Here is a 25,235-nt window from a genome sequence, read left to right as displayed (position 1 = left end):
TCATTCATCGGTTGATTCTTGTATGCTCCCTGACCAGGGATCGAACCCTCAACCTTGGCATATTGGGATGATGCTCTAACCAACGGAGTAACCCAGCCAGGGCTTAGAAATGACATTTCGAAAGAATGCCTTTATCAAAAATTTTGAGCTTTGAGCCATATACTGTTTTTCTGTATTCAAAAAATTGAAATTAATTTTAATTTGGGAAAAGAACATGGTTTTGGGAGGGGGGCCACTAGGGAGAGAAGGGGGTAAGTAGAAGACAAGGCGAGAGCTGTTCGGAAGGTGCCGGAGAGGTGCCTGGAGCACGTTTGATTCCATGCACAAAGGGGATTGTGGGGAGCAGCGAAGGACTGCGCAGAGCCTGCGGCAGCAAAGGAAGCTCCTGCTGGCAGCATCCAGCCTGCAGCGGCAGAGACACGGGACTGGAGCTGAGGGCTGTCACAGCGTTCAGCAGTTTGGGTCACAACACTCAGTAGTTTCGGGCCGGAGACCCGGAAGAGCTGCCCAGCTGGTCCGAGATCCCGCATCAGTGCACGGCATGATGGAGAGCTGCCGACCCGCTGGCCGAGTCTGATGCTGGTCTTCAGTGGAAGGTGACACACAGAACTTTGGCTTCGGCCGCACTTTCGGGTGGCAGGGGAACTACAGAGGCCAGTATTCACCGAGGTCCCTGGGGTGGCCTGGGAAGCAGGACCTCACCCGAGACAAGCCTGAGGCAGGTCACAGAGCTGGCCCCTTTCAGGAGTGCCTGCTCCACCTGGCCTCCCAGCACCTGCCTGCTGGCGCCCGCCACTGCTTCCCTCCCGGGAAGACCAGAGGGACCCCGGGCTGCAGGTTTTGTCCCTTCCTTTAAGAGAACAGACTTCAGCCCTGGCTGGTGTGTCTCAGTGTATTGAGCACAGGCCTGCGAACCCAGGGGGTCGCCGGTTCGATTCCCAGTTGAGGTGCATGCCTGGGTTACAGGCCAGGTCCCCAGTGGGGGGCGCGTGAGAGGCAACCACACATTGATGTTTCTCTCCCTCTCTTTCTTCCTCCCTTCCCCTCTCTAAACATAAATAAATAAAACCTTTAAAGAGAGAGAGAGAGAGAGAGCAGACTTCAGGCTCTGCAGATGGTAGAAAGCCCCAGTTATGCATGCCCCATGCACACCCGTGCACCTTGCAAGGCACATGTGCACCAGCACGGAAACACACACACAGCCCTTGGAGGTTCACGCGCCCGCAGGTGACACTGTGTGTGGTGCCTTCACGTGCCTGTATGTGCGAACACAGAGCTTATCCTTTGTGCTGAGCTGCCCGCAGTGCCAGGGTCTCGAGCCCCCGCCCCAGCTGGTTCCCTCAGCAGGCCCTGCTCTTGACTGCGCCAGGGCTCCTCGGCGGGGTGTGCCTGACGGTGCGGTGCACACTCGTTGTGGGCATGGAGCCGGCTCCCTGTTCTCACCTGGCAGGCCCTGGTCACGGCTCCCAGCCTGGGGGAGAACTTCCCTTTGCAAAGTTAGATAACAGCACAGGCTTTCCGTCAGATGATTGGTGCAGTGGCTCCACGTGTTGCAGCTGGCACAGGGCCAGGCCTGCCCTGCCAGGCGGCGGGGAAGGGAAGGCCTGGCTGCAGCCTGAGCTGGCAGGTGGCCGAGCTGGGGGTGGACGGGCGGGCCGGGGTCCGTGCTGCCCATTGGCTGCCTCCGGCTCCCGCCCCGCCCGCCTCCAGAGCCTGTGGCTCCCGGGCCAGCTCCTGCCTCTCCAGCTGCTTCTAAACTCCCAGATCAAGCTCCTCCTGCCAGGCCATGTCGAGCTGCGACCGGATCGGAGTGGCCCCTGCCATGGACATGCCTGAGGTTCTCAAATCCCTGCTGGAGCACTCTCTGCCTTGGCCAGAGAAGAGGACAGGTAGGAACGGAGGTGGCCTGCACTGGCTGGCTGCCCAGGTGCCCAAGGGTTTGGGGGCAGCCACAGGCACAGTGGCAGGACAGGCATTTCCAAGCTAGAGAGGGGGTCCCCAGCAGGGGTCTGTCCTTGGTCCCTTCCTGAGCGGGAGGAAGGGCTGGGGTGCAGAGGGAGAGGAGGTGGGGAGTGCCGCTGCAACTCCGGAACTGCCCCCTCAGCCTGCTGGCTTGGGGGAGCCACGGCCAGCGTGTGGCCACACCACTGACAGGTGCTGTGCTCACGTGGAACAAGGGCAGGACCAGAGAGCTCCGCTGAGAGAATGTCCTGGACGCAGATTGCTTATTCAGTCCCCTCCCTGTGCACGGTGGCAGAGCACAGGCAGAGACTGTGGGTTTGGGCAGCCGTCTGGAGAACATGCTTTCTTCTGTGTGCCTGCTTCAGCTCCTGCCTGCTGGAGGGCTGCACCCATGGATGGGAGGGAAGCTGTTATGTAACAGGAGCACAGGCTGGCAGCCCGGGTTCCTAGGATACCACGGGCAAACACGGGGCGACGGAGCCTGGAGAGGAGGGCGTGGACCGAGGGGCAGAGCCGGCTGCCAGCACCAGGTGTCTCCCAGCTCCTGCCTGAGCAACCCAAGGCCGTGGCTAGCTTTGGGGTCCCCCTGCTCAGGGTTCTCCCCATCTCCTCTGTTCTAAGATGTCAGGGACTCACACCCAGGTCCTCACTGCTCCAACTCCCCAGATGTCTTAAAGGAGCCCTGCTGTCCTCTGCTGCCTGAGTCTGACTCGGATGCCCGGTGCGTCCCCTCAGGGCACCTTTCTCAGGCCTCTCCCTCATCCCGCTGTGCGGGTGACTGATGTGTCTCATCGCCACGTAGCCCTGGTTGTCGCCACAGGACTTTGTCCCGCAGTACTCTCAGCTCGCTCCCAAACTCTGGGGCCTGAGGACAGACACCACAGCCACCACAGCCCGTGCCCTCTCTCCCTGTCGCCCCGCGGGGAGCCAGGCTCAGGGAAAGAGGGGCAGTGGGCTCTGCTCCATGGAGACCCTGCTGGGAAGGAGAGGTGGGTCCCAGGGTCTCACGGAGCTCCAGGCCCAGGCTCCTCAGGCCGCACCCTGAGGTTCCTGCCGGGGCAGCCGGGCCGCCCCGGAGGCAGGCATCACGGGAGCTCCTGTGCCCCCTCGCACTCAGGACCCCAGCTGCTCACCAGGAGAAGCCCATCTCCTCGGGACACCCTCAGCTCGGCCTGGCGGGGGAGTCACAGCTGACTTTTTCTTGCCATCTCTGAACAGCCGTGTGGGTAGGTGAAGCCGAAGTCCTTCCGGCAGCTAGAGGTAGGGGGCTCCCTTCTTGGCCCAGGCACCCAGGGAAGGTGGGGTGTGCAGGATGGCCCAGTGCATGCACAGGGAGCGGCCAGGCTGCTGGCAGCTTGCAGGGACAGCTCCCCGCCGGGCAGGGAAGGGTTTTCGGGGCAATTCAGGGCGCCGCTCCTCTGCCCATGAGGATAACAAGGCCCTTGAAGTGTGGCAGCAGCTGCTGGTCGCTGGTTCCCAGCTGGTCCACAGAGCCTTGTGACAGCCGGAAAATCCCCATCACTCACGACGGATGGGCGCAGTCCGGGCCCAGCGCCGAGAGGACTGGCCGAAGGTCCTGGACGGGGCTTTGCTAAGAGTTGGCGAGCTCTGACTGAGGATCAGTTGGTCTGTACGGCTGGGCTGGTCAAGGGCTGTGCACCAGCATCTCAGGCTGCCTCCCATCACCCCTCCACGCGGTAGCTCACTGAGAGTCAGAAGCATGCGGCCCCATGGGGCTGACAGACGCCAATGGGTAGACACATGGACAGGCCAGAGCACCCACCAAGACCTCACTCACAGCACTGCCCCAGCCTGCAGCCCCCGCCTCCAAAGCTCCCAGACTCTCCCAGTCTTTCACAAATAAAAGTATCTGCCTGAAAAGCATGTATCTCGGTGCAGAGAGAGTACACACACCCCACAGAACTAGAATTTCTGGCAGTCATGCAGCAAGTACTCTAACGTTCTTAAAGGAGCTCCTCTCCCTGGGTTCCCCACTCCGGCTGGGACCCCGGTGGGAGGGAGACAGCGGAGGTGCCCCCTGCCCCCCGAACAGTTGCCCTCAGGGTCTCTTTCTTGCCCTTCGCTCTGGCGTAATGAGAACAGGTGGCTCACCAGGGACCGAGACCTGCCTGCAAACTCCCCATTCTCTCCAGCCCACCGGCTGCCTCCACACATGTCTAGGTCACGTGCAGAGCATCTCCTGGGTCCAGCGTGAGGGAGATTCAGAGGACGGCGTGTGGAGTGTGAGAAACTCCAAGTGTGCTCTCGCGAGATTGTGCTCCCTGCGGCCTCTCATTGCATTTTCCAGTTCAAAGATGCTCCCTGAGCATCTTGACCTTGGGGTGTCTCCCTTTCCCACTTGTCTCCCAGCCCAGCCTGCACAGGGAGACCCCCACCTCTTGCCCGCCCCTAGTTAAGCGGGTGTTGTCTAGCAGAGCTGACCAGGCTGCAGCCTCCCAGGGCTTCAGATGACGACAGCCACCCGGCAGCCCCTCGCTCTGGGCCACCGGTTTGGCCAGCTTTCCTGGGAGGCAGAGAAATCCACATCTGACTCGACTTCCCCTCTGTCTCTGAGCCCCAGTCCCCAGGGATGACTCATCCTGTTTCCACTCCCGCCCTTTCTCCCCAGGACTGTCTCCCAGAAGACGATTCTGTTTCGGACTGCTCACTCTCGGCTACTTTCTTCTCCAGCTTCTGGATCTCTTCTCTAAACCTCTTCTTGATACCCCTTCCTGCCCTCACCCCACAGGGGCTTGGCTGTGCTTGGAGGCCGGCCCCCCAACTTTCCGAGAGCTTTGGTGGCTCCAAGCAGCCATATAGCATGAAACACACTCAGAGTTTGCACGTGGCCTTCACTTTGAGCTGGCCAGGTCGGGTTCCCCCCCTCGGAAAGCTCCTCACTAGACTCATCAGTGGCGCACCCGGTAGGGTGTCCTAGGTATAGCTCTCTCTCTCCATCACTAATCTGTAAAAAGTGAGATAAAGGGTACCGCCTCGCGGGCTTGTTGCGGGGACGGAGGCGCTGTCCCACGTGAGCGCATGCGCAGACCGTGAAGCGTCTTCTTCTCCGCGAAGGCGAAGCGCGGCTGGGCCTGGCGTGACGCTCCTTCCGCTGACGTCACACGCGCAGTCTGACCCGCGTCCCCTCCTTCTCCCTCCTTCTCCCTCCTTCCTGTGGGTGTTCCCTAAAGCAACCGAACGTCGTTGGTTGCGAGTTTGTGTGTCTCCTCGGAAGTGCGCGCTGAGCTCTCGGGGGCCGTCAGCCCCGCACCAGACCGGACAGCCCCGCGGGCCTGGCCGGGGAAGCGCGGAACGCTAACAGGCCGGGTGTCGAGGGGACTTTCTGGGACAGAGGCAGTGGCGCGTGTGAGGGGCCGGGGTAGCCTTCTCTCGGGGCATTGAACTAAATGGCCCCGGAGGGTGGACTCGGCACAGCCCGTGCTGTCCTGAGGTTAGCCTCAGGGAGGTCGCCTCCACGCCCAGCCTGGGGCGTCCTTTCTTGGAGTACCCTTCCCGGGAAGCCAGGTGGAGGGAGGGGGCCTTCTGTGCGCTGGGAGCCGCGGCCCCTCACCGCCACCTTCTAAATGAGGAGGACTGGCCACCCTCAGGGCCACCACATGGGCCAGCCTCTCTCCTTGCTCCACCTTAGGGCTCGGCTGCCTCCTCTACCTGTCCGCTGTCACCAGCCAGAGACACGTGAGAAGTTCATTCTCACCAGGTGCCGGAAACTGATGGCAGTGTCCGGGAGTGCCCCTTCCAGAGGGCTCTGCAGCGTGACAGGCCCCGAGCCAAGGCCGGGCCGCTGAAGGAATGCATCCTGAGTTGAGAGGCCGCTGTTCCTGACTTTGAGCTGGGGGCTGTGCTGAGGGCTTTGGCAGCACTGCCTGTGAGATGGCTTTGCAGGGGCAGTGGGATTATCCGTGCTACAGACGAGGCTCAGAGTTGTCAGGGGTCCCCGCCCGGCTCCGCCTGCTTCCAGGCCCGACCCTGCCCCCAGGACCCCAGGGCCTCCGAAACCCGGACCCAGGGCAGGACCTCTTCAGTCATCCTTTGCTTGGTCATCACTTGCTCACTGAACATTTGCTACACTCCCCTGGTGGCTTGGAGTGAGTGACACATGCGTGCATGGCCTGGCGTCTGCACTCCATGGGAAAAGACAGACAGTAGGCAATTGGGAGGCAGGGCCAACCTCTCCGAGGGGGTGACATTCAAAACTTGAGGCCTGGAGGGTGAGGAAGAGGTGAGGTCGGAGAGACTTAGACCAGGGAAGGTCCGCACTTTCACCCAGAACTTTCAGGCTGAGGGAAGAGCACCTGCAAAGGCCTTCCCTAGGGCAGGAAAGACTCACGTGTCTGAGCAATAAAAGGCCACTGTGGCTGCAGAAGGTGAGCAAGGGGAGAGAAGGAAGAGGTGAGGTTGGAGAGACACGGACCAGGGAGAGCCCACAGGGCCCTGAGGGAGTGAGCCTGCCCTCTCCCTGCTGCACAGGTTGGGAGACCACAGTATTCTCATGACGTCATGACGGTGGCGGGTGAGGAGGAATGAGGTAGTCCCAGAACAGTTCAAGATGGAATTACAGTAAGAGTTCATTTCAATCGAGCACTTGCTATACACCAAGTGTTGCTCTCAGCCGTGTGCCTGAATGGACTATTTTACTTCTGACACTCAGGCACAGAGAGGTTAAGTAACTCGCCTGAAGCCACACAGCTAGGAAGTACGTGAAGCAGGAACCTGACCCAAATGGTCCGGCTCCAGAGCCCACACCCTACCACTGCGCCACCAGCAGGGCTTGCACAGGGGGGTCCCTGGCCACCAGGCAGTGGCTGTTGAGGTGGCAGAGACTGGAGCTGAGGGCTTCTCTCTGGAAATGGCCCTCTTGGGGCAGCTCGCTGTAATCAGTCGGGATCCTGGGAGTAGGCAAAACGCAAGTGGAACAGGAAACCAGTACTCTGGAGAATACCGAAGAGATGCACGGGAGGTAGCGAAGAGCCTCCACCCACCACTTGTACCCTAGAACGCACTGAGACCAAGGTACACAGCCCAGCCCACAGGCATGTGGGCCTGAAGGCAGGCAGCGGTCGGTCCAGCTAGTGCCAGGGCACCTGCCATGTTTGTTGTTCTAGGTTTGAGTGTGAAACACGGTGACGGCTATTTAACGTTAGCACGTTCCAAACGTGTATGACTTGGCTCTGAAAGGTTTTGTTAACCCTCCTACCAGCACCAACAACAAATGAGCCAGCAAATACTTACTGAGTTACTACCCTGAACAAAGCTTTGTATACTCTCCTGCAACTGGTATTGGCAAAGCACACAGACGACTGGGCTCTGTTGGAGCTCCAGGGAGCCTAGCCTCGCCCCGGCTTCACGCACGCCGGCCTCGCTGCACACGTCTCAGTAAGTGGGAAAATGGGATGGTCCTGTCCTCCTGGACACTGCATGTGTGGCCAAAGAGATGATCATTATGGGGTATCTGGCCAAGGGCTCCCCAGACTGGAGTTTTAGCTCTTCTAAACTTCAAGTTTAAATAATAATACTCCAAACTGGTAGATAATGGCTTAAAGGCACCTGTTCTGCATATGCTCACTTGAATTGAATTAAGTTTTGAACTTGGACTGGTTAGCAGGTTTCTGGAACAGGAAAGAGTTCAAAGCCAGCCCAGCTCTGGAGAAGGCTCCAGCGTAGGCTCCAGAGCCCCTCCACCCCCTGCAACTACACAGCCTTGTCCCTACACCCCGAATAATTCTACTCCAGACCCAACACAACCGGAGCGGAAGCAGGGCGGGTAGAGGCCACACCACGCCACACCGTGCCGGGCGGGCACGCGACACTGCTGCTCACACATAACCCTCCTACCCACTGTGTGGGGTCAGCACACCCCTCTCTGTTTCCGAGAGAAAAATAGCGAAAGCTTAGGCAAGAGAAGTCACTTGCCCAGGCCACATGGCTGGTCAGCGTCTGAGGGGGGATTCTACCCAGCCCTGCCTCCCCAGCCCACAGAGCTGTCCCCAGGACCACACTTTTCTCCAGAAGTGGCCGCATTGAAACCCTGTCACTAAAGAACACTAAGGTACCACTTCATACCTTTAAAGCCTCAACCACATAATAGCGTGTTCTTGCTATGGAGTTTATTTCTTTGTAGGGCTCACAAACGCTGTGGAAACGAGCTAATCACTCCTCACAACGTTTATTTCTCCACTAAGAGAAGGGGCAAGGCCACACTGCTATTCCCACTTCACTGACAGGAGCCGGCAGCAGAGCACGGCAGCAATGCCTCCTCTCAGGTGGGCTGGAGAATGAAGACTAGACCCTCGTGGCTCCCGCCTCCCGATGGTGCTGTCGAGGCTGCCAGCCGGCGCCGTAGCTAACCCTCCAGCGTGCAAGTAGGCACAAGAGAGAACATGTCTGCAGTGCTGCCGCGGTGTTTGGGACACACCGTGTGCCCCGGGGTTACCCAGGGGGCAAACCCGCTCTGGGCAGCGTCACGAGCAGAGAAGCAAATCCAAACTAACTTTCTGAAGCCCCGGCCTGCTCGCCTCGCGTCTCACCGTTGTCACTTGCCTGGCGCATTAGTTGCTCCAGGCTGGGTGATGAGCGGAGTAAGCATTTTCCCTCTGGATAATTGTAGCTTAAAAAATGTTTACTCCCTCTTACTATATCCCGCCTTTGTCGTAAACAAATACTATAGCCTTCCACTGTTATCGTAAATCCTTCTCTAATACTTTGAGATTTTTTCCCTTCAACAACGTCATATTAGCCATGAAAATATGCATGTGACTCTAGTCCAGTCTCTGCACTACCAAACTAGCCTTTTTTTTTTTAAAGCTTCATATACTGTTTGAATTAATCTCCCTTGCTAAGTCTTTTAAAATTTGTTTCTAAAAACCTCTAGGTCAGTTTCACCTAAAGATATCTTAGCCATATACAGAATTCCCACTAACAACTCTGCAACACAACAGATTTTTAAAAAAATGTATTTATTTATGTTAATAATTTCTCCTTTTTTAAGATTTTATTTATTTATTTTTTTAGAGAGAGAGAGGAAGGGAGGGAAACATGTGTGGTTGCCTCTCACCTGGCCCCCACTAGGGACCTGGCCCGCAACCCAGGCATGTGCCCTAGACTGGGGATCGAACTGGTGACCCTTTGCTTCGAAGCCCACGCTCAATCCACTGAGCTACACCAGCCAGGGCTGCAATACAACAGATTCTGTGTACACAATCTCGTATTTCCACTAACTTGGGAGTGACATGGGCACAGTACCAGCCTCCAGGATGATGGATACACCAGCCAGTGGTTTTATACACATTAGTTTTGTTTTTTAAAGATTTTATTTATCTATCTTTAGAGGGGAAGGGAAGGAGAGAGGGAGAGAAATATCAGTGTATGGTTGCCTCTCGTGCATCCCCTGGTGGGAACTGGCCTGCAACCCAGGCTAGTGCCCTGACCAGGAATTGAACCGTGATCCTTTGGTTCTCAGGCCTGTGCTCAATCCACTGAACTACACCAGCCAGGGCATATACACATTAGTTTTATTATTATTTTTTTTAGTTTTAGAAAGTCATGGAAACTACCACTTTTGGCAGGTTTGCAATTGCGCATTTATGTGCATTGGCCTCCAGAAAACCCACTAGGTAGACCCTTGACATAGGTCCCCATTTGACATACAAGGAAAGGAGCCCTGGAGAGGGGAAGCAATTGGCTAGACGGATCAAGTCAGAAGGGGACTGAAGTTCAATGCATGTGGCAGTAAACTTGAGTTTTGGAGTCAGACGCCATCACCGTGCTCTGCCCCATCACCTTGCTCTGCCCCACTACCTTTCCAGGCCTAGGCAAGAACCCCATTTCTTTCTTTCTTTTAATATTTTATTTATTTATTTATTTTTAGAGAGGGAAGGGAGAAAGGTAGAGAGAGAAACATCAATGTGCGGTTGCTGGGGGTCATGGCCTGTAACCCAGGCATGCACCCTGACTGGGAATCGAACCTGCGACACTTTGGTTCACAGCCCGCGCTCAATCCACTGAGCTATGCCAGCCAGGGCTAGGAACCCAATTTCTTGTTCCTTCTCAGCTCCTGGCAAAATTCTAATGGCCTCAGCCTGACAACTCTCAGCTAGCTGGGTGTCGCTGTCACGCCCCTGCCTGGTGAACCGCGGCTGCGCCCTGCCATTTCCAACTCGCCAGCGTTCGGCAGGACGCAGGACAAACAAACCGAAGTCCCTGCCCTCTGGGAGTTCGGGCAGGCAGAGTCTTGTATGGCTGGGTTCAAAGCAGAGCAGAATCTGATCTATGAAGAGGGACGGATTTCTGGGCGCTGTTTAGGGGCAGCTTCCTATCGAGTCTCCCCCATTGTGCACCCCTCACGCTTGACGTTTTTATGTGTCCCACGGAACTCCCAGAAGTGTTCATATTTTAAGAGAGGAGGTGGTTCTCCCACAAAACGTGTAATCTGTACCCTGCGTAAACGAGTTTGGTTTTCTGGGGGGGGGGTTGTCCCCAGGAAAAGGAGGGCAAGGTCCTAGAGAAGAACCGAATTTAGAGCTGTTTAGGACTTGAGAGATTATCTAGTCCAATCCCTTAATTTTATGAACGAGGAAATAGGCTCAAGTGAAGCAACTGGACGTTCCCAAGGTCACAGCTAGTCGGCGGGAGGACAAAAAGCGTGTACCCCGGTCCTGGGCCCTTTATGTCCACGCCACGCCACCCCGCCCCGGCCTCAAGAACGCTGCTCTCCACGCTAGCGTGTATCTGGCCACGGCGCCCGCCCCAGAAGCCCGGGATCAGGGAGGAACCCGACACCCCCTTCGGCGGCGGCCAAGCTTGCCCCTGATCGGGCCATCCCTACGGGAAGAGCAGATCGCCGTCCGCCGCCCTGCCCTCAGGCAACCTCTGGGGATGGGGGTGCAGGTTCGACTCAGTGTCCTGGGACCACAACCCAGGGCAGAGTCCCGGGGACAAAAACGCCCGCTCCCGTTCCCCGCCCCCCTTCCTCCCCGCCCCGCCGCGCCGCAAGCCCGCACGTGCGGAGCCTCGTGCACCGACCCGGGCCCCGCCCCCGCCCTCTATTGGCTGTTCCTCGCTTTCCTCCTCTTCTCCCCCCCTCCCCGCGCGAATAGACTCGGCTGGGGCTCCATGTGACCTGCGGAGGGTGGGCCCTGCATCCCGAACGCGTTCTCTGATAGGCTCTCCCGGCGGCTCCCAGCGCACCTCCCTTCAGTGGCCTGGCCCGAAGGTGGAGAGATTGGGATGAGACGGAAAGGAGAGCGGTCGCGGTGGTCTGGGATGAGAGCGGGGGTTATGAAGAAGAAGGCGAAGGTGAAATCTCTGGTAGCAGGGAAGGAGCTACCGCAGAAGAGGGCCTATGACACAGACTCCGGCAGGCACCAATCAGGTGACTCGGGTGGATGGGGCGGGGCCTCCGGCGTTGCTCCTCACCTGGCCCTGCACGTGTCTCACTTATCACTGCAGCCTAACCAATCCCGGTCCGGAAGGCTGCTCCTGCCCTCCTCACCGGGTGGGCCAATCCAAGGCCGCAGTCTGGGAAAGCTGGCCTGACCTCATGAATAATTAATATAACATAGCAAGTCCGCAGGCGGGGTAGGGATGGAGGGAGGCGGAGGAGCTGTTGGGCGCTTGCGCAGTAGCCACCAGTGTCGGCAGCTGCGGCGGGTCGCACCGCTCCGGCCCTTCTTGGGGGGCGGGCGGGGCAGGCGAGGCGCCAGAGCAGAGCGGGAGGGGGGGGGGCGCGATGTCCGACACAGGCGGTGGAAAGAAGCCGCCTGTGGAGCCGCAGGCGGGGCCAGGCCCGGGGCCTGGGCGCGCAGCTGGGGAAAGGGGTCTGCCGGGGTCTTTCCCACTGGTTCTGAAGAAGCTGATGGAGAACCCCCCGCGGGAGGCGCGCCTCGGTGAGGAGCGGGGGTCCGCGCGCGCTGGGGGCGGGGCTTGCAGGGGCGTGGCCTTCTGAGGGCGGGGCTGGGGAGGTCGGAGATCTGGGTGAAGCGGTCCCGCGGAAGGGGGGATGAGACCCGGGATGACGGAGGGCCTGGTTGGTGAGGCAAGAAGGTTGGGGGAAGGTCAGGGGCGAGTTGAGAGAGGCTGGGCCAGATGGTCGTTGGCGGGGAAGGGTTTGAAGGGAGAGGATGGGGTGGGGTCGCGGTGAGAGGTTCCTTGGGGCGGCCCGAGCGCGCGCGAGGTGTAGGGGTTATTGAGCAGGCCGAAGGGGGTCGTACAGCCACTTAAATGACGCTCCAGGGAGCCTTCTCCCGGGACAGCGTCACCGAATCACTTGGGATGCTTGTTTGGAACGCTGGTTCCCGGGCCCCACCCTTCGCCTATCGAATCCGCACCTCGTGGGACAGGAGTCTGCGTTTTAAGGAGCACCCCACCTCCGTGATTCCTTAGTCCACTAAAGTTTGAGAAGCGCTGATTTACAAGGCAGATTGTCTTTGCTTTTGGCCTTGCCTCCTCCCGGGAGGAGGACCTTGTCTTCACCCTCACTACTAGGTGCACGCTGGAGATTCTTCGGAAGTGTGTCTCGGGGTTGCTGCTGAGCCGGGGGAGGGGGGTCAGAGGAGATGGAGAGTGGGGCAGGGCAGGTAGGGGGGTGAAGATCAGAGCAATGCCACTGAGGCCCTTCACCTGGTTTTGGGGGGGCCAACCCTAGACTTTGAGGGCCGCCGTGGCAGAGCTGGCCTTCATCTTGTTTCCTAGGCCACAAAGGTCCCAAGGGCCCATGTGGAAAGCAGGTTTGGCCTTGTTTTTTTTTGGCCTGGCAACATGAAGTTCAGAGAGCAGTAGAGTGCCACCTATTGTGGTCTTCCGTGCGCAGAGATACACTTTCAATCTGAGACCTTTGAGATTCCAAGAACCATCAGTGTAGTGTAGGGGTTTGGGATGCAGTAGGCTTTCGGTGAATTACCTGCCTTGGGGAATTAATTTTCTTTCTAAAAATGCCATCCTGGGTGTGTTTGAGGCTTCCATTCCTATGGCTTGTCGTGGTTGGATTATATATAGCTTCAGTATACCCGGTGAAGCCAGGCTTTCTCCTCTTGCTTCAGGACCTCCTGCGCTCAGAACCTTTTGTTTGTTTTCAAGACGATGCTTTGTTCCAGATCTGGGGCTGAGACAAGCTGCTGGGACATGTGTACACATCTGTCAGGTTCTTGTTCAAGATTGCCCAATAAAAGCTGTCCATAACAATAATTGTCCTTTACATTAGCAGAGTTCTCACAAAGCACTTTGACGAATCTTGTTTTATTTGGTCTTCCGCAGCAGTGCTGTAGAGGGTGTTAGCCCCACTTCACAGATGAAGAAAGTTGGGGCTCAGAGAGGAGGATGCCTCCTCAAGGTCACATTGTGAGGCCTTGTAACTCTCAGTCTGGTGCTCTACCGTCTGAACCCCTAATGCTAATCCCTGAGACCTGAGTGATGGGCCTAATTCTTTATTATCTCTTACAATTAAAATTCCATCTTACAAAAACATTGATTAAAAATATCCTTAGTTGCCCCAGGCTGGTGTGGCTCAGTGGATTGAGTGCCAGCCTCCGGACCAAAAGGCTGCCAGTTCGATTCCCAGTCAGGGCACACGCCTGGGTTGCAGGCCAGGTCCCCAGTAGGGGGACGCATGAAAGGCAACAATACATTAATGTTTCTCTCCCTCTCTTTCTCCTTTCCATCCCCTCTCTTAAAAAATACCCTTAACTGCTTAGGTCAAGTAAAATCTGAAACATTTTTACTTCTCCTTCAGTGTGGCTGTTTTTATGTCTCCTTTCTTCTCTTCTCTCCTTTGATCCCCATGATCTCACCCAACATGGGCCCTGAACAGAATGTGGAGTCAAGATCTGGGGGAGGAGGCCCCTGGTGGTGTTCTCAGTTGGTTAGAGTGTTGTCCTGATATGCCAAGGTTGCAGGTTCGACACCCACTCGGGGCACATATAAGAATCAACCAATGAATGCATAAATAAGTGGAACAACAAATTGGTGTTTCTCATTCTCTCCCCCTTCTACTTTCTCTCTATAAAGTCAATAAATACAAATTAAAAAATTAAAAGATCTGGGGGGAGGAGAAGAGTGAGGCCATCTGGCCCATGCAGCCCACCCAAAACTTGGCTTTCTTACTTCCCGTTTGGCTTGCTTTCTTACTTCAACCAAAGCCTGGTACAGAAGGCAGTTGCAAGAATTCAGGCTAATTCGTATTAGAAGCCATGACCAAATTCTGTTTGTTAAAACCTCCACCTTCTTAACCCATTTTTATTGGACCAGCGGGCTTCTTTTTGGCTGGCTGTGGTGTGGGAGTCCATGCATGACTGGTTTATTTCCAACGTAATCATATTTGATTTCTCTTTTCCACTTCAGAATCCAGAGTTCAAAGTTGTCTCCCTCATTCTGAACACCCATTATGAACTTGTCATGATTTTATCTCCTACTTCCCCGATTAGCCTCCCTGTCACTTTGATTTCCTTCAACTTTGTCGCATGTCTCTCTAGTCTGTTTTTCCTCATTTGCCCTTTCTCCGGTATCCACGCATCTAACTTTTAGACTGAGACAGTGAGGTGAGACCTAGTCCCTGCGGATTAGTTTTGCTTTGAATGGGAGCAAAATTTCTTCTTCAGCTCCACCCTTTCCCTCCTGCCTGAAAACCTGCCTTTCAGTCCTCTCTGCTTCCTCAGGGATAGACTTCCCTTGAAATTATTGCTCTGAGAAAGGTCCTGAAAAGACAGCTCCATACCCTCTGTAGCTAATGAACTTAAAGGAAGTCTGTGTGCCAGCCTAGTGCTCTTCATTCAGTGTACACATTTCCCATGGCCCACGGTCAGCCTGCTTCTCTGTCGGCCCTGAGATCTAGCCATGAATCAGACACGGTCCCTGCGTTCCATGAGCACATGGTAGTAATGAGTGCCTGCCATTTGCCCAGAACTCTGTAAGACACTTTCAGGTGTTATCTTTAGTCTGCACCAAAGAGGAAGCTTTATTCTCATTCACAGTGGATGACACTGAGCCTGGGAGAGGTTGGATAACATGGCTGAGGTCACACATGGCAGCAGCTGGGTGGCAGAACTGGGATCAGGCCTTGGGCTAGGTTGCTATGGAGAAGCATAGCTGGCGGGGACCACACAGGAGAACACAAAAGTCCTTGACCTGAGGAATTACTCCTTTCCTATCACAGGGAAAAGATAATCAGGAAAGCTCAGGAATTCGATTTCCTCCCTGTAGCCTCTCTCCTCCAGATGCTAATTCCACAGCCCATTCTGAATTAACCACATTAAAGCTTGTGGTGAGCATTCTGGGAAGCCCACGCATGGATGAGGATGTGCTGCCGTCTCTAAAGGAGACCAGTGTGCCTAGGTCAAGCACCGGGTTATAAATGGAGAATACAGGGAGCTCTTGAAATGCATGGGATAGATCAGCACTCGGAGAGGTGGGCTAGCCCCGTGAAGCTCAGTGCCCCCGTCCTAGGATTGAACTACTCTCTCATGTGGTGTCTCATCATAGATTTTGTGTCTGCAGATAAGGAAAAGGGGAAGGAAAAGCTGGAGGAAGACGAGGCCTCGGCAGCCAGTACCATGGCCGTTTCCGCCTCCCTCATGCCGCCCATCTGGGACAAAACCATCCCATATGATGGCGAGTCTTTCCACCTGGAGTACATGGACCTGGACGAGTTCCTGCTGGAGAATGGCATCCCTGCCAGCCCCACTCACCTGGCCCAGAACCTACTGCTGCCTGTGGCCGAGCTGGAAGGGAAGGAGTCGGCCAGCTCTTCCACAGCGTCCCCACCGTCCTCTTCCACCGCCGTCTTTCAGCCCTCCGAAACCGTGTCCAGCACAGGTTGGTGACGGGCCTTAGGGCAGGGCCTCCTGTCCCCACTAAGGAAGTCCACTTCCCACCGAAGGCTTCTTAATGTCCACACACCCAGTGACCCCCTCTCTCAGGGGAGGTCCCGGGGGGCCTGCAGTGTGGAGGAACCCTCTGCTCTCCACCCTCCAGCGTAGTCCCCGAGGCTGAGGACAGAAACAGCAGTCATGTCAGTAGTGTTGGCGCCTTTCTGTTGGCGGGCGTGCGGCCGCTGGTCCGGACTGTGGTCTTCCCGTCTAAGGCTTCCCAGGACAGAAATCCCATTCTGCGTTTTCTCAGCGTGGCTCCTGCCCCCGCATGCAGGGGCACAGGTTATTGGGAAGCTCAGGCGATGATGATGATGATAACGCCAGCCAACATTTATTTAGCACTTACTCTGTGCTGGGCATTAACATGTAATCCTCACACAAGAACTTTATCAGATTGATACTTTTCTCTGTGTGCTAGAGGTGAGGAAACAGAAGTTGAGTAACCTGCCCAAGGTCACATAGCTGGTGGTGGGGCAGCACCTTAACCCCGGGCTGTCTGACACCATAGCCAGGTCCTGCTTAGGCACCGGCACAAAGAGGGCGCCTTTGGGGTTCCTCCTCCATCCTCTTGTCTTTGTTCTGTTTTACCCCTGGGGTTGGGTGGTCCGTCGGTCGGTCACTCGGTTAGTTTTCATGCCTGTGGACAGAACCTTACAGAGAAAGCATGGTCCCTGTTTCAGGGGTCTCTGCAAAGCTGTGTACAGGCTCCGTCAGAGGCGCACAGGCTGATGGTGATGGCTCCTGGAGGGCCCCCGGGCACCCACACCCAGAGAATTCCCATGCTCTGTTTTTTTTATGTTACTTTTCATTATGGACAAGTTTTTGAATACAGAAGATAAACTACTATAATGAACCTCCATGCAACCATCACTCAGCTTCCATAATTCTTAATCAATCTTGTTTTCTATAATCTCTTCCGTCCCCCTCACCTGATTATTTTCCATCAAATCCTAGATATTATATTTCATCCATAAATATTTCAGTACGTATGTAAACTATGAGTTCTTTTAAAAAATAACAAAAATAGCAGGTTTACATCTGAACTTAACAATAGATTCTTAAGCATTCAAATTTCCAAAAAGTTATCTCATAAATGCTGCTGTTTGACAGTTTGTTGAGTCAGGACCCAAACAAGACACACACATTTCATTCAGTTGTGTCTCTCAAATCCCTTAAATCCCTTGTAATCGATGGGGTCCACTCTTTTTTTCTCTTTGCCATTCATTTGTTGGAGAAGTGGAACCGTTTGTCCCATGGAGTCCAGCGCATGCTGGGTTTTTCTGACCGGGTCCCTGTCGTGCCCCTTACCGCGCTCCTCCGCCCTGGGTTGTTTCCCCGTAAGTGGGTTAGCTCTGGGGGCTCCAGCTGATTGCAGCCACACTCTTGTTCAAAGGCAGCTCATCTTTGTGCTGGTTGGGTTGCCCTAGAAGGCTGGTTTGTGTGCGGGCAGGGCAGAGTGGGAAACACGCCCGTCTTCTACCTTAAATCACCTGGATGACATTTGCCTTTGACTGTGTTTTTAAGAACCTTCTTATTTAGTATGGCACGCAGCAGTGCCATATCATAAGCATACCACGCAATGAATGTTCCCAAAGTGTACCCACCCGTGTGACTCTCATCTGTGTCAGGAGATGCAACATTATGGGTGTCCCCAAAGTACCCTGCGACCCCATTCAGTCATTACTTCCCAGAGGTGACCACTATCTTGACTTCCATTGTCAGAGATTCCTTTTGCTTGTAATTGAACATTCTGTAAATGGAATTGTATATTATGTTCTCTTTTTTAACTACTGTGTTGATTATACTCACATTTATAGCTCTCTATAGCTAGCTTTATAGTACACACAAATTATGTGGACATCAGAGTCTCTTTACACTAACAGCATAGATTTACAGAACATGCTTAAGGAATACTCCTGTGACAAAAAAAAACAAACCACCATACAGATAAAGAAAGATCTGCATTGAAGAATCGTACACACGGTAGAGATGAAGGTAGAATTTTCCCTCTTAATTGTTCAGTTTCTTCTGTAGGAAAGACATAAGTAGTATGCGTTCTTTTGTGTCTCGCTTCTTTCCTGCACTTTGTATATGAGAATCATCCATGTTGTTGCCTGTAGCATAGCTTGTCCGTTTCCATCACTGAATAGTGTTCTGCTGTCAGACCATAGTACATATCCGCTCTATAGATGATGGGCATTTGAGGTGCTTCTAGTCTGGGGTTATGCACAGCAGTGCCATGAACATTTCCATGCACGTCATTTGGTAAACACACGGGTACCTTCCGGTTGGTTATTTACCTAGGAGTAGAAGGGCTGGGTCATCGGACATGCGTACATTCTGCTTCTTTTTAATCCTCATCCAACGATATTTTTACTGGGGTGTGTGTGTGTGTGTGCGTGTGTGTGTGTGTGACAGAGACAGATTGGTTGCCTCCCGCGTGTCTCAACTGAGGATCGAATCCACAACCCAGGTATGTGCCCTGACTGGGAATCAAACCCGCACCCTTTTTGGTGTATGGGATGACACTCCAACCAACTGAGCCACCCGGCCAGGACCATATATTCAGCTTTTATGGATACTACCCATGTGAGACAGGGCTGTAGCTGTCGACACTCCCAGCAGCGGGGCGTGGGAGCTCCAGTCGTCAGCCTTTGGTGCCTTGACTCTTCGTTCTGTGGGTGTAGAGTTTGGCGGCCCCAGTATTCCTCAGCGACCACACTGGTCCCTGGTTATTCATTCCTCCGACGCTCAGCCCTCTTGGTAATTGATTCCCTCTAATAGGATGCAATGAGTTGATGTGCATTATCCAGTGGAAAGTTAACTCTCATCATGTCGTACCTCTGCTCAGAGCCCTCCAGTGGTTTTTCTCGTATCAGAGTAAAAGTCAGAATCGGTGATACTGTTGACATTTGGACTAGATAAGTTTGTTGTTCGGGTTGGAGAAGGGACTGTGCTCCATATTACAAGATGTCTAGCAGCGTCCTTGGCTTCTGCCCACTGGATGCCAGTAGCACTCCCTTCCCTGCCACAGTTCCTTTTTTAGTTTTCATTCATTGACTTTAGAGAGAGAGAAGAAGGAAGGGGGGGAAACATCAGTTTGTTGTTCCACTTATCTATGCATTCATTGGTTGATTCTTGTATAAACCCTGATCAAAGATTGAACCTGCAACCTCCCTGTATTGGGACAATGCTCTAACCAACTGAGCTAGCCAGCCAGGGCTTCCCCCACTCTGCACAGTTCTTCCATGGTCACATGCCCCCTGTGGGACAAGGTTGGCCCCCGTTCTTCACCTGTTTTACCCCTCTTCCCTCTCATTCATTCACTCCGGCCTGTCGGCCCCCGTGGCTGATCCTGGAACGTGCCAGAGCTCGGCTGTGCACGTAGCAGTGCCCTCGACGGTGTCCGCAGGCCATCTGATGCTTCTGTAGATATCTGAAATGTAGCTTGTATAGTGGCAGCCTTCCCACCGGAGTAACATCCCACAAAGGCAAGACTTTTACTTGTTTTGTTCACTGCTTTGCCTTTACCAGGACAGTAGCTGGCATGTAGTAGGTGTTCACTAAGCAGCTATTGACTGAGTAATTACATATTTTGTGTACTCTTATCAGTAGCATTGAATGAGTAGGCCAAAGGCGTAGGCTTTTAAAATAACTTATCTCTAACAACCTTTGGATTCCGAAAGTCCCTGTCATCTGATGTTCACTATAAAGTGGCAGCCAAGTAGGGCAGAGAAGAAAAAGGATTTAGAGTCAGCCAGACAGAGACTTAAATTTTAGTTCAGTCATTCACCTTCTGAGCGACCCCGGGAAAACCGTGTCCTTTCTCTGAGCCTTTGTTTCCCCATCTGTAAGATAAACCTAACACTCATCTTGCTTTCAGAGTAGCTATAAGACTAAATGAGCACTGTGACTGGTATGTCTCTTAAGACTCAAAAGTGGATGCCATTTCATTATTCAGACTGTGTCCCTAACCCATTCCAGTTCACACAGAGATTCAGCTGTTTCTCATTACCTGAGAGCTTGAAATCACAGGAAGTTTAAGGAGGATAATGATTTAATGTTTTGCTTAATATTTCTTGGGGGAAAAAACAATCAGAAAGTCTTGTCTTTTTCAAGGGCCTCTGTTTCCTTTTCAGCATTTGGTTCCTAAAGGGAAGGGTTCTTTCTGTGTGTGTGTTGTTGGTCTGAAGCACACATGCCGGTCTGGCTTGGGGTTGGTGCCGTGTGCTTTTCTTCCCCGCAGGCGGCGGCGGCGGCCGTGCGGCGCCGAGACCCAGGCAGGCATCTGAGTGTACGGCAGGAGTCTGCCGCTCGGTGGGCTGCTTGGGACCACCTGCCTCTGTGTATTTCAGAATCCTCCCTGGAAAAAGAGAGGGAAACACCCAGTCCCATCGACCCCAACTGTGTGGAGGTAGACGTGAACTTCAATCCCGACCCTGCAGACCTGGTCCTCTCCAGCGTGCCAGGCGGGGAGCTCTTCAACCCTCGGAAGCACAAGTTTGCGGAGGAGGACCTGAAGCCCCAGCCCATGATCAAAAAGGCCAAGAAGGTCTTTGTCCCCGATGAGCAGAAGGTAATCTTGTGTCCGTGTAAGTGGCGGTGCAGCCCTGGTCCGAGAGCCGCAGGGCTGTGCTCTTCACGTTTGGTTTTATCTGGAGGGCCCTCCCTCCCTGCGGCACGGTTTAGGAAGGCGTGAGTTCAGAGCGTAGACCCACGTCCTGCTCCAGCTGGGAGGAAGAAGGGGAATCGGGTGGTGTTTGGCCCCGCGTGACTCCCTGCAGTTTGTTTCCTTATTGGCCAGTGGCTGTGTTGATGTTCTTGCTTCCCTGGCTTGAGCCCAGCCGTTGGGCAAGCGCTCACTAGGTCACAGGAACTGAGCTGAGCAGTCCTCGCTTTGAAGGGCAGAAGATGGTTTTATGCTGCAAACGGCTTCCAAGCTGATGGTTTTATAGGAGTTGGGATGGGGAGGGAGAGGAGCATCTTGCAGTTTTTCCATTCTCATCTGTGGAAAACTCACAGGAGGGACTTTTCACACAAGCTTTGGCATCTGGCAGAGCTCTGTCCGGGCCTCACTTTGCCACCTAGAGCTAGCTGGGCCTTGGGTTCCTTGTTTGTAAAATGGGAGTACCTGTGCCTGCCTATCAGGAGGTTCCTGAGGCTTTCATAATAATGGCGATGAAAATGGTAGACTTTTATGCAATCCTTACTGTAATAAGCACCTGTACATATCAGTCCATTTACTCCTCAAACAACTTGTTGAGGCAGTTACTGCTATCCCTCATTGTCAAGACGAGGGACCTGAGACATGGGGAAGTTAAGGAAGTCACCCAGTTCCTCTGCTAGTAAGGGGCTGAGGCAAGATTTGAACTCAGGGGACTGGACCTTAGCCATAACCAACGTGACAGTGCTTTCTTTGTGTCGGGGCATGCATCACAGAGCAGGCTCCCAGTACACGGAGTCCCCCTCACTCCACCACTCCTACAAAGGGCTTTGTTTCTCACCCTGGGGAGAGGACAGGGCCCCTGCTGTCCTTGGCACGCGCACCTCCTTCCCTGCGCCCCAGCTCTCATCCCTTCCGCACCGCAAAGTGGCAGAAGGAGCCGGGGGTGTGGAGCGCTGGGAGGTGGGGAAAGGTTGGGTTTCCTTGTTGGGAAAGGGGAGAGACCAACAGAGGACGCTTCCCCGCAGGATGAAAAGTACTGGACGAGACGCAAAAAGAACAACGTGGCAGCCAAACGGTCCCGGGACGCCCGGCGCCTGAAGGAGAACCAGATCACCATCCGGGCGGCCTTCCTGGAGAAGGAGAACACGGCCCTGCGGACGGAGGTGGCCGAGCTGCGCAAGGAGGTGGGCAAGTGCAAGACCATCGTGTCCAAGTACGAGACCAAGTACGGGCCCTTGTAGCCCGAGCCCCGCCCTGGCCGCGCTGCCTGCGTCTCGGCCCCTGCCTGGGGGCTCCCTGACACCCCGCACGCGTGTGGGGACTCATGACTCGTCACGGGCAAATGGCGACGCACCTGCTCCAGGAGCTGTCATGTTCGAGCTTCATCATCCCCTGGCCGGCGCACGTGGCGACTTCCCGGGGAGCCGGCCTGCTCGCTGGCGGGGGCGTGAGAATCGGCGCAGACCGGTGCGTCAGCCTTAGTTTCTGCTCTCGGATGTCCCAGCGGAATTGGAAGGGGCCTCCGGAGCACAGCGCCCCCGCTCCCCCTCAGTCTCCGCCTCCGTCTCCGCAGAGCGAGTCCGTCGTTGGCGCCCCTACGTCTTCTCAGGTAGCAGGGCGTGTTTCCGGGCAGGCCGTGTCGCAGGGCCCCTCACCTGACCCAGGAGGTCTGAGAGAAGCGTCCGTTTCCATCTCCCTCGGAGGCAGGGAGGCACCCGGCTCCTCCGTCGTGTCTGCGTGGACGCCAGGCCACCTGCGTGGGGCTCTGCCAGCCTGGGTGGGGTCGGGGTCTGGGGCCTGCAGCGAAAGTGCGCCCCACCGTTCACAGCCCCCACACCCCTTTACTCTCGTGACTCTGGGGCCCGGAAGCCAGGGAGGAGGCGCTGGCGGTCGCTGTCTCTGCGTTTTGTCTGCTGTGAAGGGGAGGCCCCCAGGCCTGCCGGTCTCGGAGCCTGGTCACGGTGCAGAGAGCTGCCCTGACGTCGCCTCTTCTCCGGGTCACTTGTGGAGGCCGCCTGAGTCTCACTTGTCCCACTAGACTTTCTTTCCACCCAGTGACCAATCTCAGACCTTGAATTTAAAAGGAAAACCCCCTTGTTTAGGAAGCTTACCTTCCTGGAGGCAGGAGGCGCCTTCTGCACGGTGGCCAGGAAACCGGCCCTCGCTGCGGACAGGGAGCTGGGGGGTGTCTCCGTGTCGTCTTGTCCTGCTCTCCGATGTGGGCCGGGCCAGAGGCCAGAGGAAAGCAGAAGAGGGCTTCCCAGTTCTTGCTTCAGGATCCCTCCCCTGTGCAGGCTGCCAAGAGGGGACCTGCCGGGCAGGACACCCGGCCAGCGGTCACCAGGGTCGCAGCACAACTCGTGGAATAGCAGGTTCTCTGGACATACACATGTGAGAGTCCCCTCAGCCTGGTCCCCAGAGACTTGGGCCCCCCACACGAACCCGGCTGTGGTATGTGGAGGGGTCCTTGCAGCTGTGGCCTCACTACCTCACAGCTGCTTTTTCTTGTGTCCACCTGGACTTGTGTTTTTGCTCTGCCTGGGAGGTTCATCGAAGAAATCCGTGGAGCCCTCTGCTCGTTGTGGCCAGCTGGGGCATCTGAAGATGGGTGTATTTATTGGCTCAGGGCCAGGCAGCCTGTGGTTAAGAGGGGTCGGAGGTGACGGGCACGCTTTGTCATGCTTACCACTGGCTTTATTTAAAGTGGTAGCTCCAAGTCCCGACTCTGACCCCCAAAGACTTTTATAACATAATAAGACCTGGGGAAGCCATCCACTGACCGCGGACCGCACCCCAGGAGAATGCCACGGCCCTCCGGGGACCTGCACACCCGCCTCTCCAGGGGACTCGACCAGGGTGCCTGAGGCCAAGGGAGGTCACCGCCTCCCTCCAGGCCCCTGACTTTTACTTTGTGGTTCTATAAAACCCGTGTTCACACTTTTCACTCTATTGTAACCACAACAGGGCAGTTGCATCCGGCATGTCAGTGTCCTGCCCGGGCAGCCCGCCCGCCCGGGCGCTCTCCCTCTGGTCTGGCTGTCCACCAAGAGGGCAGTCCTCATTTTGTTATTGGTAGAAGAGCCTCCAGCTTAAAAGCTCTTCGTTTTCTTTGGCCAGAAGTGTATGGCTTGTGGGTCTTGTTTTATTTTTTTTTAAAGGATGGAGACTTAATTTCCGGGTGGCATCCATGTTCTGACCCTCGTGAGTGGGACGATGGCCTGAAGTCTCCCCCTTTTGTCCCACCCCTGCACCTTCTGCCTGTTCAGTGCCCGCCCCTTCCTTCCCCCAGGCAGCGGGTGTCTGGTTCCTTCCCGAAGTGCTTACGGGGAAAGAGTGTGGCTTCTGGCCTCTTTTAGAAAAGCCCCTTGAGCCCAGGGCCCAGCAGGGACAGGAGGGAAGTGTCCACGGGGGTGGCCGTGCTGGGGAAAGGAGTGCTCAGGGAAGTGCGCCTCCTTCCCAGGCCCAGGGGTCGGGTCCTTGCGGGAGGGGAGGGGTTGGCGCCTGTGAGTTCCGTCAGGGAGACTCCCGCCTGGCCCCCTCCGTCTCGGGGCTGGCAGCCAAAGACTGAGGCTCCTCTGCTCAAATCTTTGACATCTCCTAAAAAGCACTGGAGGCCAGAGAAGCCAGCGTCAGTGGCTTTACACGGGTTCGTGATGGGCTGGGAGGCGCCATCCCTTCCTAAGGGCCCTGTCTTCAGTTTCATGGCAGCCTTGCTACAGCCTCTGAACAGACAAATTGTGAATGAGCTAGAATGTTGCAAGATCATACATACAGTAAATGTATATCTAGCTGTTGATAGGTACTTAGAGCATTCACAATGGCCAGCAGCCTTGCGAAGGGCCTGGGTAACTCTTACCCTTGGCCAGGAGGGGGGTTGCCTGTCTGGGGTGAGGTTGGAGAAGGCACCTAGCGACATCGCCCTGCTGTGGCCCTGGGTGGGCAGCTCCTGCAGCCCTCCAGCCTGCAGCGGGGTGGCAGGCGCGGGAGCCAGCTGAGGAGGGCCCCCTCATGCTGGGCAGCTCACCACCCAGGGCCCTGGGAGCCCTGGTTTTCGTGGCAGAGCCTCACCCCAGAGCTCCTTTAGCATCTGTTAATTAAGTGCAATAAATTTTTCTAGAAAATGGTGAAGAGGATTTCCAGGTGGATATTGCTCTCTTAGGGTGTTGGGGATGCCAGAACACCACTTGGTTTTATTTTTCTAAGTGCATGTGATGTGATAGAGTGTGTGGGGGCTCCCTGTCTTCCCCTGGGAGCCGGCATTCCAGTGAGCCCCCCTTTCCCACCTTTGTGGGGAAAGGAGGCAAGGAGAAAATTCCTTCTTCCCAGCTGGCGAGGGCGGAAGCGGACTGTAGCCCATTGGCCTTATGTGCGTGTGTGCGTGCGAGTGTGTCGCTGCTGGTGGGCCGGAGTGATGTGACGGGGAGGGAAGCTGGGAATGTAACCTTTTCAAAACGAAATTAAATATTTTGAGACGAGAGTTGTGGGGCCGTCTTTTCTGTCCTCTTCGCTCCCCCCCCCCATCTGATCCCCCTTTCCTCTGTGTCCGTGTTGGCCGGGGAGCCTGAGGGTTATCCCTGTGTCACTCGCCGGCACCCTCGGCCAAGTAACCGAACCACTCGGTGCCTCCGTTTCCTCCTCTGTCAGCTGGAAGCTCCTCCTGCCTGCTCTCCCCGCTGCTTACCGGGAGAGACGCTGCCAGACCGCGGGCAGTGTGAGCACACGGAAGCGCA

The 25,235-nt window shown here is 55.4% G+C and overlaps 1 protein-coding gene across 4 annotated transcripts; it reads left to right on the top strand.

Annotated features, from left to right (window-relative positions):
- Positions 1-1,705: 1,705 nt before the first annotated feature.
- On the top strand, positions 1,706-24,982 carry TEF (TEF transcription factor, PAR bZIP family member). 4 transcript variants are annotated; one of them, XM_045834859.1, is made up of 4 exons: positions 1,706-1,889; positions 15,466-15,783; positions 20,195-20,415; positions 21,531-24,982. In XM_045834859.1, the coding sequence occupies exons 1-4, from the start codon at positions 1,787-1,789 to the stop codon at positions 21,744-21,746; spliced, it is 858 nt and encodes a 285-aa protein (XP_045690815.1). In that variant the 5' UTR covers positions 1,706-1,786; the 3' UTR covers positions 21,747-24,982. The 4 variants fall into 4 exon arrangements, with proteins under 4 accessions (XP_045690815.1, XP_045690814.1, XP_045690813.1 ...); XM_045834858.1 differs by lacking the exon at positions 1,706-1,889 and adding an exon at positions 11,149-11,350; XM_045834857.1 differs by lacking the exon at positions 1,706-1,889 and adding an exon at positions 11,708-11,864.
- Positions 24,983-25,235: the final 253 nt, after the last annotated feature.

The sequence above is a fragment of the Phyllostomus hastatus genome, unplaced genomic scaffold (genome assembly GCF_019186645.2).
Source record: "Phyllostomus hastatus isolate PE091 unplaced genomic scaffold, TTU_PhHast_1.1 phas_contig_198, whole genome shotgun sequence".
Lineage (NCBI taxonomy): Eukaryota > Metazoa > Chordata > Mammalia > Chiroptera > Phyllostomidae > Phyllostomus > Phyllostomus hastatus.
The sequence above is the reverse complement of the archived record's forward strand: the minus strand, read 5'-3'. Positions and strand labels throughout refer to the sequence as shown.

Excerpts from the sequence above, each read along its gene's own strand:
- TEF (XM_045834857.1), top strand. The coding sequence starts at position 11,708 with ATGTCCGACACAGGCGGTGGAAAGAAGCCGCCTGTGGAGCCGCAGGCG. Across the intron at positions 11,865-15,465 it reads CCCGCGGGAGGCGCGCCTCG|ATAAGGAAAAGGGGAAGGAA; the intron begins GTGAGGAGCGGG and ends TTGTGTCTGCAG. Across the intron at positions 15,784-20,194 it reads CGAAACCGTGTCCAGCACAG|AATCCTCCCTGGAAAAAGAG; the intron begins GTTGGTGACGGG and ends TGTGTATTTCAG.